At 42.5% G+C, this 9,882-nt stretch overlaps 2 protein-coding genes and 1 long non-coding RNA gene across 3 annotated transcripts in view; 1 reads left to right on the top strand and 2 right to left on the bottom strand.

Annotated features, from left to right (window-relative positions):
• LOC148193643 (uncharacterized) overlaps positions 1–704 on the bottom strand; it is a 19,043-nt gene extending 18,339 nt beyond the window's left edge. The window contains exon 1 of the mRNA XM_088099473.1: positions 446–704. Coding sequence (XP_087955599.1) covers positions 446–704 — 259 coding nt within the window. The remainder of the gene's footprint in view (positions 1–445) is intronic.
• A 1,001-nt stretch (positions 705–1,705) lies between these two features.
• Positions 1,706–3,115, bottom strand: LOC148193642 (uncharacterized). The gene has a single exon (XM_088097935.1). It carries the CDS (start codon positions 3,066–3,068, stop codon positions 1,746–1,748), a length of 1,323 nt encoding a protein of 440 aa, XP_087954061.1. The 5' UTR covers positions 3,069–3,115; the 3' UTR covers positions 1,706–1,745.
• Positions 3,116–5,997: 2,882 nt separating this feature from the next.
• On the top strand, positions 5,998–8,254 carry LOC148193641 (uncharacterized). The gene is made up of 2 exons (XR_015781956.1): positions 5,998–7,620; positions 7,735–8,254. It is a non-coding gene; the product is annotated as an uncharacterized LOC148193641 (long non-coding RNA).
• Positions 8,255–9,882: the final 1,628 nt, after the last annotated feature.

Raw genomic sequence — 9,882 nt, 5'->3', positions numbered from 1 at the left:
TCCATCAAACTTAGCTCTTTAACCATCATCACCGAGACGTGAACTGCCTTTCTACTTAGGGCGTCCGCCACTACATTGGCCTTTCCAGGGTGATACCGCAGTTCAAACTCATAATCTTTCAAAAACTCCAGCCAACGCCTCTGCCTCATGTTCAACTCCTTCTGATCAAATAAATATTTGAGGCTCTTGTGATCATTGAAGACTTGGAACGTGGATCCGTACAAGAAATGCCTCCAAATCTTCAGCGCAAAAACGACCGTTGCCAACTCCAGGTCGTGCATTGGGTAATTCCTTTCGTGATTCTTCAATTGACGAGACGCGTAAGCCACCGCCCGCTTTTCTTGCATAAGCACACAGCCCAACCCTTGGTGAGACGCGTCACAGTATACTTCAAAGGGCTTGGACGTGTCAGGAATGATCAATACTGGAGCGCTCGTCAACTTACTCTTCAACTCTTGGAAGCGTTCCTCGCACAGATCAGTCCAAGCGAACGGCTGATCCTTTCGGGTCAATAAAGTAAGCGGAGCTACTATCTTGGCGAATCCCTCTATGAAGCGTCTGTAGTAGCCCGCAAGTCCCACAAAGCTACGCACCTCCGTGACCGAACGTGGACTCTCCCAATCCAACACCGCTCGTACCTTGGCTGGATCTACCGAGATGCCTCCAGCCGATACCACATGCCCCAAAAATTGTACCTCTTTCATCCATAATTCACACTTGGACAGCTTTGCATATAATTCCTTTTCCCTCAACACGGTTAGTACTGCCCGCAAGTGTTCTTCATGTTCGTCCTTGGTCTTAGAGTAGATGAGAATATCATCTATAAAGACGACCACAAACTTGTCCAAGTAAGGCCGAAATATCCGATTCATATAGTCCATGAAGATTGCTGGTGCGTTCGTCACGCCGAACGGCATCACTACATACTCGTAGTGTCCGTAACGAGACCTGAAAGCAGTCTTCTGGATGTCGCTCTCCTTCACCCTGATCTGATGATAACCCGAACGCAAGTCAATCTTTGAGAACACTGAGGCCCCATGCAATTGGTCCAATAAATCATCTATCCTTGGCAATGGGTACTTGTTCTTGATGGTCAGCTTGTTCAATTGCCTGTAATCTATACATAACCGAGAGCTGCCATCCTTCTTTTTCACCAAGAGTACAGGCGCTCCCCAAGGGGATACGCTCGGCCTGATGAACTGCTTGTCCATCAATTCTTCAATCTGCTTCTTGAGTTCAACCAATTCTGCAGGCGCCATACGGTATGGTTGAACAGATATAGGGGCTGCCGTGGTCACCAAATCAATGGTGAATTCAACCTCACGCACAGGAGGCAGTCCAGGGATCTCTTCCGGAAAAACGTCTGGAAACTCGTCCACGACCGTTCGTTCAATACTGCCCTCCCTGGACGTTCGTTCTTTTCCCAATCCTCCGAACTCCTGATCTTCATGTGTCATGATCAGGAAACAGCTTGCTCCTTCCATTATATCCTCCTTTAACTGACCGAGCGTTACTGAAAATTCTTCTTCTTCCTCATCCGGAAACACCAACTCTTTCTTCCCACAATCTATGAGAATGTGATTGGTAGCCAACCAATCCATCCCTAAAATCACCTCCAAACCTTGAAGAGGTAGGCAGATGAGATTAACTTTGTACTTACGCCCTTCCACTTCTATAGGACACCGGACGCACATAGTGGACGTCCTAACCTCTCCAGCTGCTGGTGTTGACACCACCAGATCAAACTACATCTCACTCACTTCTAATCCCAGCTTGCAAACGCACGCCTTCGAGATGAAGGAATGCGTTGCTCCCGAATCAAATAACACGCAGCAAGATGTACCAAACACAAGGCATGTACTGATGATAAGTGTACCTGAGCTAGCTGCCTCCGCCCTAGTTATGGCATACACACGTCCCACTGCTTGGGCTCGTCCTCCCCTCGGCTGATTCCTTCTCGCATTCGGTGGCCGCATCACTGCTCGTCCACCCATGTTGCACTCGTTTTCTAAGTGCCCAATCCGTCCACATCGGTTGCAGTGTTTTCCTCCCATCAATTGAGGACAGGACGAACGGTAGTGTGGTCCTCCACACTGGAAACAAGTAACGTTTCCTTGTTGTCCAGATTGTCCGATAGAAACTAAAGCTTGAGACCCGCTCGTGTTTGATGGCTGATTTGAACGAGCGTAAGGAGTTCTTCTTGGATTTATATTGCCTCTAGAGACGATCGGTCCCCTAACTGATTGTTGTTGTTTCTTGTGTCGTTCCGCTTCTGCCATATTTTTCTCCAAAACTTTGGCCCTCTCAACCATGGCAGGAAACGTACGTATACATAAACTGGAGATTAAAACCTTCAAGTCACTCTGCAGTCCGTTCTCAAACTTCCGGCACTGCCACTCTTCACTGGTGGCCATAGTATTGAACCTGACGAGATGTTTGAATTTGTTGGTGTATTCAGAAACGGACATCCCGCCTTGAACAAGCTGTAAAAACTCCACTTCCTTTGCAAAACGAACGCTGTCAGGGAAGTATTCTTCATAAAACTTGCTCCTGAATACTTCCCAAGTAATTGGATTTTGAGCGTCCGTTAAGATTGCCCTCATGCTTGCCCACCAGTGGCTCGCTTCTCCAGTCAGCAAATATTCAGTGTACGCCAACCTGTTCTCATCAGGACACCTCTTGGCGTTGAAGATCCTCTCCATGTCCCTTAACCACTGGTCTGCCTCGTCAGGGAGGCCTTTTCCGCTGAACTTAGCCGGATGGTGTTGGAGAAAACTCTCCAAGCTCCACTCGGCAGTAGGCTGGGTAGCGTTAGAAGAGGACGCTCCCGGGGTGTGTCTGGTAGCAGATAGGATCTCCATTAACTGTCTTTGAGTCGTTTCAGAACTGGCACGAGAGGCCTCCATACTTTGCATAGCATTCTGGTTCTGCTGCATCAGAGTGGCGTTTTGCTCCATTAAGGTGGTATTCTGTTGCTGAAGTCGATCGATTACTGTCTCCAACAACCTAGTATTGTTGGACGTATCAGTCTCATTTGGTTGCGGTGGGGGAGGGAGTCTAGGTGCCATTCGTTCTCTGGACACAGAGAAAAACGAGCGTTAGTTATGTTTCAAAGAGTTAAATAAAGTAACTCAATTAAACACGTATTAAGCACACAGCAAAAACACAGTGTACTCATAAGCTACAGTGTCCTTTAATAGAACAAAACTGCTCTGATACCACTAATGTAACATCCCAAAATACAGTAATTACCATAAGTCAGAATTAATTACAATTAACAGTAAAGTGAACAGTCTTTACAATTAACAGAAAAACACGGTTCAAAAGCCGAACGGCCTGGATACAAAATAACGAGTGTATCATAGCAACAGGAATTAAAACAGAACGAACGGTTTTACAAAAGAAATAACCGAACGTCCTCATAAGCTAACATTTACAATCTAAACATCTACGAGCGCTCGAATCAAAATGAAAGAACGACGTTCTACTGCTCCGCTTTCACTTCTACTTCAACTAAGTTTTCTTCCTCGATGACGTCTTCTAAAATGGCCTCGCCTTCTGCTCACATCCACACGGATGATCATTGCAAGACAGGACGAACGTACAGATACGATGGACAACACAAGGAAAACGAAAGGGTAAGCTTATATAATTTAATTTATAATTCAACACATACAATGAACATATCATTCCACTCAAGCACATAGTTTAACATATAACATCATGTAACATCTATAATTATATCTATATACATAAGACGACCGTCCGGACTGTATGATCTGTGTAGCTACAGGCGTCCTTGCACCCGAGTGGTGTAGTAACTGGGATACACTCAACAGCTGCCACTCGAGGTTAGTCCGTTCTTACGTCGCCCATGTTAACTTATGGACTAAGGACCTCCTGCCATTCCCACACATGAACTACTCCTCTCTACTTGAGAACGAGCACTCACGGAATATCAGGATGGACCAAGCCAGCATTAGCAATAGCCACAGTCATACTTTACCAATCAAATTATTCCACATATATGAGACATTCCTCCCTGGAACGCTCGTTCAAATTCCATAATCGTATAACCATTTAATATAATGTTCAAACATCTTAACTTTTCATATTTATAACATTTTCATTCTATGTTCCACTCTCTTAAAAAGACGAACGTTTAACTTTCTGAAGGAATAGGACGAACGTTACAAACCAGATTTAGCAGAACCCTTTAACAATCAGAAAGGCTCCAAAATAATAAAACAATTTCAGAATATTTTAAATACCAAGAGGTAAGATTAACTCAACTTGGACAAAGATACATCAAGAGGAATACTTAATTACATTGGGAACTTTTTGTTTAAAAAGGGACGACTGCCAATCAATGACCGAACGCGCCAATATACAATTACTAGCCATTTAGGACGAACGCTATTACGTTCGTTAAGAAATCAATTATAAGGACGAGCATTCAATCTAAGACCGAACGCTTCATTAATGCGAACGCTAGGTAGATGACCGAGCCCCAATCATGACGAACGCTTGGTATAATACCGAGCGCTATTTAGGACGAACGTATCGGTATAAGACCGAACGATATTTAGGACGAACGTTCAGTATAAGACCGAACGATATTTAATGAAATATTATTAAATTTAAGGCGTACGACAACTCTATGTGGAGCCGAACGCTCAAACATAGTAATTCAAATAAAGACGCTCGTTCTCAAACCGAATTCTTCCCAAATGAAAGAATTCTACTCTAAGTCTTTTTCAGGGAAAAACCGAACGGTATAAGACCGTACGATTGACGAACGTAATTTATCATAGGGAGAGTTTATCATATCCAGATTTTCCAACTTTCTTAACTTTAACATTTTTCATACGATTCATACTTTATAAATTCATATCCACATTAATTTACATACTATACAGATTTCATTACATTAATAAATCCAACTATACTATAATCATACACCTTTCATACGAGTCCAATTCAACATGCATTTCAACCAACAGAAGACATATTCAAACAGCACAACAGGGTTCGTTCATGTAGATCCAGAATAGCACATATACATATATTTCATACAGACAACCCATATCATGCCTTCATATAATCATACAAGTATAAATTAAATATATAAGCTTCCCTTACCTGGATAGCAGTGTACGCCCTAATGCAAAAGTTGGGTTTGTCTCTTACAGCGTTCTACCCTCAATTTCACTAGACACTTTCACTTGATCTAAATACCAAAATTAGAGATTACTCAAATACAGTCCATGCATGAACCGAGAGCATGGTTTCGTAAGAAACCCTAGATGGACAACTACTAGAGAAGGGAACTTACCAGCTTAGATTCCAATTCTGTTCGGTCTAAAAGGAAGATCACAGCTGGACGAACGTTCCTACGGTTCTGAAATGAAATCGGAGGAGAAGGAAATGAATTACAGTAGAGAGAAGGTGAACTGGTTCTAGAGAGAAGGTGGAGAAAATGGAGAAATCAGTTTTGAGGAAGAAGGTGAATGCATGCAGAGAATGGGAAGGAGTGTTTTTCAGAAAATTAAATTCTCTTTCCCAAGTCAAACGGACGTTTATTCACACGCGGACACCTGTCTTCCACTACTGATTTTTAGAAGGTTCCAGCATGACACATGGCAGATGGGTGGCAGAGAGTGTGCGTGGGTTTTTAATGTTCTGAGTAATGGCAGGGGTGCGTTTTTCAATGCTTGGCAGAGTGGTTCAATCACATTAAATCTGATTTGACAGGTGTTTTGCAGAGTTAAATATCTAGGGTCTTACAAAGTGCATTTGAAAAAATAGATAAATATTTAAAATGGGAACAAAAGAGAGAAAAAAATAAAAAAATAAAATAAAAGCATAAATAAATAAATAATGAAAATAAAGTAAAAGTAAAAGGATACAATAAAATAAAAGTAAAATAATAAGTAAATAAAAAGGGGTGTGGAGGTGCTAAATAAGAAACAGGAGTGCCTAAACAAAAAACGAACTAGGCCAAAGCCCAAGCGGAGAGGGGGAGAGGGGTGCGAAAATGAGAATAAAGGGGCGCAGGGAAGAAATTCGTTTTTTATTTTTTTGGTAACAGAATGGGTCTGAGCCCAGACCAAGGAATGGATAGAGGGTGCGCGGGTGAGAAACGGGGGGTGCGCCAATGAGAGAAATGTTTTTTATTTTTTATTTTTTATTTATTTTTTTTTTAAGCTGGATCAGGCCCAAGGCCCTTTTCACTTCTCAGATTTGGAAAAACCCTAGGGGTTCTCATGTCCCAACTCATTTCAGACATGCACTCCAGAGATTCAAACTTCTCCCCACGGACGAGAAACCTAGAGCCACTCAACACTCACTCTGCCTCAGCCTCCGTCCAAACGGCCACCGCGAAGAGGCCCTCTGCCTGGTCCATGATGTCACCCGTGACCCCAAACGCCGCTAGGGCTGCCGCTGGCCGCGGCCTCAGATCTTCTCTCTTGCCCCCTTTTTTGTGCGATAAAGGAGAACCTCCTTCGGTCCGAGAACCAGCCGCCGCTAGCCGCAAACCAGGACGCCATCAGTGTGCCGATCGCCGCCACAGACCCCACTGGCTGCCGCGCCAAGCTTCTCCGCCCACCGTCGAGACCATCGCCGGTCGTCGCTCCAACTCTTCCCCTCTTCCTTTTTCGCATGCGAGGAGGAATTCACCTTTCACCCTGCAACGTCGCCACCACTGTCTCCCCCGAAGTCGGCCGCCACGAGCTATGGCGTCCTCGGCGACTCCAAGCGTCACCGGAGCTACATTTGGCCACCTCTTCTCTTCCTTTCTCTTACTGCGTTAGAGGGAAACCCTCTAGCTCCTCCACCGCAGGTTTTTTTCCTGGCATGGCGTTTACAAGGAACAAACCCACTCCGATGAACGGCGGCAGCAAACACTAACAACTGTGATTTGGGGGATAAGATGATATAGGTACGAAGCAGAAAAACCGAGATACCAAGTCAACTTCAGGATCAGAGGAAAAGAAGAAATGAATTCTTGAGTGCCCTTGGGGAAAGTACTTGGTGTTACAGGCAGAAGCTAAGAGGAATTTTGGTACTTGGTGTTGAAGTCATGGATCCTGAGAATGTTGAGCTAATGCTAGGGTCCGAAATAGCTAATCTGGCACATTTGTTTGAATGCAATGGATATGGCAAACGATAAGGTGAGTTGTTCCAAAATACAAGCTCCGAACCTATTGGCATGGGATTCATGATTTGGTCTGTTCATTGTGTCTACTACAGGTGAAAGATGATCTTGACATGGACGACAGTTGTGGCAGACATGCGCATGGTCTACTAGAGAGAAAAACTACTTCTCTTTTCTATTTTCTCATGAGAGCTGATATGAAAACATCTCTGCGGTTTTCTTGTGCTTTTTATTTACGTGTTTTCTGGGTGCAAGTGAATGGATACTGAAGTTTTTGTGTTGAGGGAAAACACACCTATATTCTATTGTTACTTATGAATCTTGTTGAAACTACATTTTGGGTGCAGTTTTGATTAAGAGAGGAAAGCTAATACAACCGTATACATTGATCGAACACCATTTCATTCATCTCTCAGCATGCATAAGGAAATCATATAGATGATCATGACCAAAGAGTTTAGGTATACGAAAACTTACCTTCACAGCTTCAAGAAGCTTCTCCTTTTGGTTAGGTTCTAGTTCCTTTTGATCTCTTCTATGGAACTTCTCTTTTGGTTACCAAAATGATCTTGCAGGCACCGAAAAGTTAAGTTGACTAGGCATCGAAGTTTACAATGAAGGTGAAGGCAATTTGCGCTCTCTTTCTTTTTCCGGTCCGAGGTCTCTCGTTCTCTAAGTGGTGATGATCCCTCCTTCCCCTTCTCCCATGTGATCCCCCTTTAATGACCGTGATGCAAACCCTTTTCAAAAGCCAACCCCAAACTTCTCCCTGCCCTACACCCTGCGAGCTCTTTGGGATATCTTCTGGCATAGGATTTTTCTTTTGTTTTTTTCTTTTCTTCATGTTCACTGTACCGGCTATCAGTTGGCAGAAGCTCGCTTTCAGAAAAAAAATCCTTCTCCTTTGATGTATACTTGTTGTTCTCAGTAGGGAATTATAGAAAGAGGAGACCTTGCCTTTTGTTGCTGCCATTGTAAATGTACATTTTGAGCATTGCTTTTGTCAATTCTATATGTAGCTTTTTGCTTTTTTTTTTCTGAACACTGTTGACTGTTGTTTTATGCTAAAGGAAGGGGATTGACCTTGTTTTTTTCTCTTTTTTCTTCTCCTTTTTTTTCCTTTTTTTCGTTTTTAAATAAAATTAAATAACTAATATATATATATATATATATATATAATAATAATAATAAAATAAATGAATAAATAAGAAGTAAAATTAAAATATAAATTAAAAATATAAGATGAAAATAAAATAAATCTATTATAGTCAATCCGGACGAAATTAGGTGCTGACAGCTGCCCCTCTTTACTTAGATATTACTGGATAATATGAAAATTTGATATTTTCATATTATTGGAGTAAAATCTAAGTAAAGAAAGAAACACTAATTTCGTTCGGATTTCAAAATGAACAAGAAACAAGAGGGAATTTTAAAAAAAATGAACAGGACCAAAAAAAAAAATGAGGTGTGCAAACCTCATGGAGGGTGTCATAACCTATGGATAAATGAATGAGGCGTAACAACCTCATGGAGTGTGTAAGAACCCTATGCATGAGTGGATGAGGTGTAACAACTCTATGGATGAGTGATTGAGGTGTAACAACCATGTGGAGGGTGTAACAACCCTATGGATGAGTGAATGAGGTGTAACAGCCTCGTGGAGGGTGTAACAACCCTATGGATGAATGATTGAGGTGTAACAACCTCGTGGAGGGTGTAACAACCCTATGGATGAATGATTGAGGTGTAACAACCTCGCGGAGGCTGTAACAACCCTATGGATAAGTGAATGAGGTGTAACAACCTCGCGGAGGGTGTAACAACCCTGTCGATAAGTGGATGAGGTGTAACAACCTCGTGGAGGGTGTAACAACCCTATGGATGAGTGAATGAGGTGTAACAACCTCATGGAGGGTGTAACAACCCTATGGATGAGTGAATGAGGTGTAACAACCTCGTGGAGGGTGTAACAACCCTATGGATAAGTGAATGAGGTGTAACAACCTCGTGGAGGGTGTAACAACCCTATGGATGAGTGATTGAGGTGTAACAACCTTGTGGAGGGTGTAACAATCCTATGGATGAGTGATTGAGGTGTAACAACCTCGTGGAGGGTGTAACAACCCTATGGATGAGTGAATGAGGTGTAACAACCTCGTGGAGAGTGTAACAACCCTATGGATGAATGATTGAGGTGTAACAACCTTGTGGAGGGTGTAACAATCCTATGGATAAGTGAATGAGGTGTAACAACCTCGGGGAGGGTGTAACAACCCTGTGGATAAGTGGATGAGGTGTAACAACCTCGTGGAGGGTGTAACAACCCTATGAATGAGTGAATGAGGGTGATCATTAGGTTCGGCGATTGCCCTACAGAGGGGCGCTATCGTGGAAAAATAACCTGGATTCAAATTTTTGAAACATTGGTGAATATTGAGCAAAACAATGAAAAGGCTTAGAAGCGAAGGTCGTATTAACCTTTGCCACAACTCTTTTTTTCCTTGAGGATTTTTCGAACAATTTTCTTTGCTTCTTTCGAGATGCATGATGTAATGTGATAAGGGTGCATGAATGCACAAACACATGAGACATTTGGTTCGTTTTTTTTCTGTATATATTTTTTGAAAATTTTAGGTTTGGAATTCGTTGTCAATATTGTCATTAAACTCGATGTACATTCAAAATGCATTCATTGAAAATAATGTCGAGAGATAGTGAGT

Source organism: Vigna umbellata, chromosome 9 (genome assembly GCF_029865625.1).
Source record: "Vigna umbellata cultivar VRB3 chromosome 9, Vumbellata_1.0, whole genome shotgun sequence".
NCBI lineage: Eukaryota > Viridiplantae > Streptophyta > Magnoliopsida > Fabales > Fabaceae > Vigna > Vigna umbellata.
This window is presented reverse-complemented; position numbering and strand designations above follow the sequence as displayed.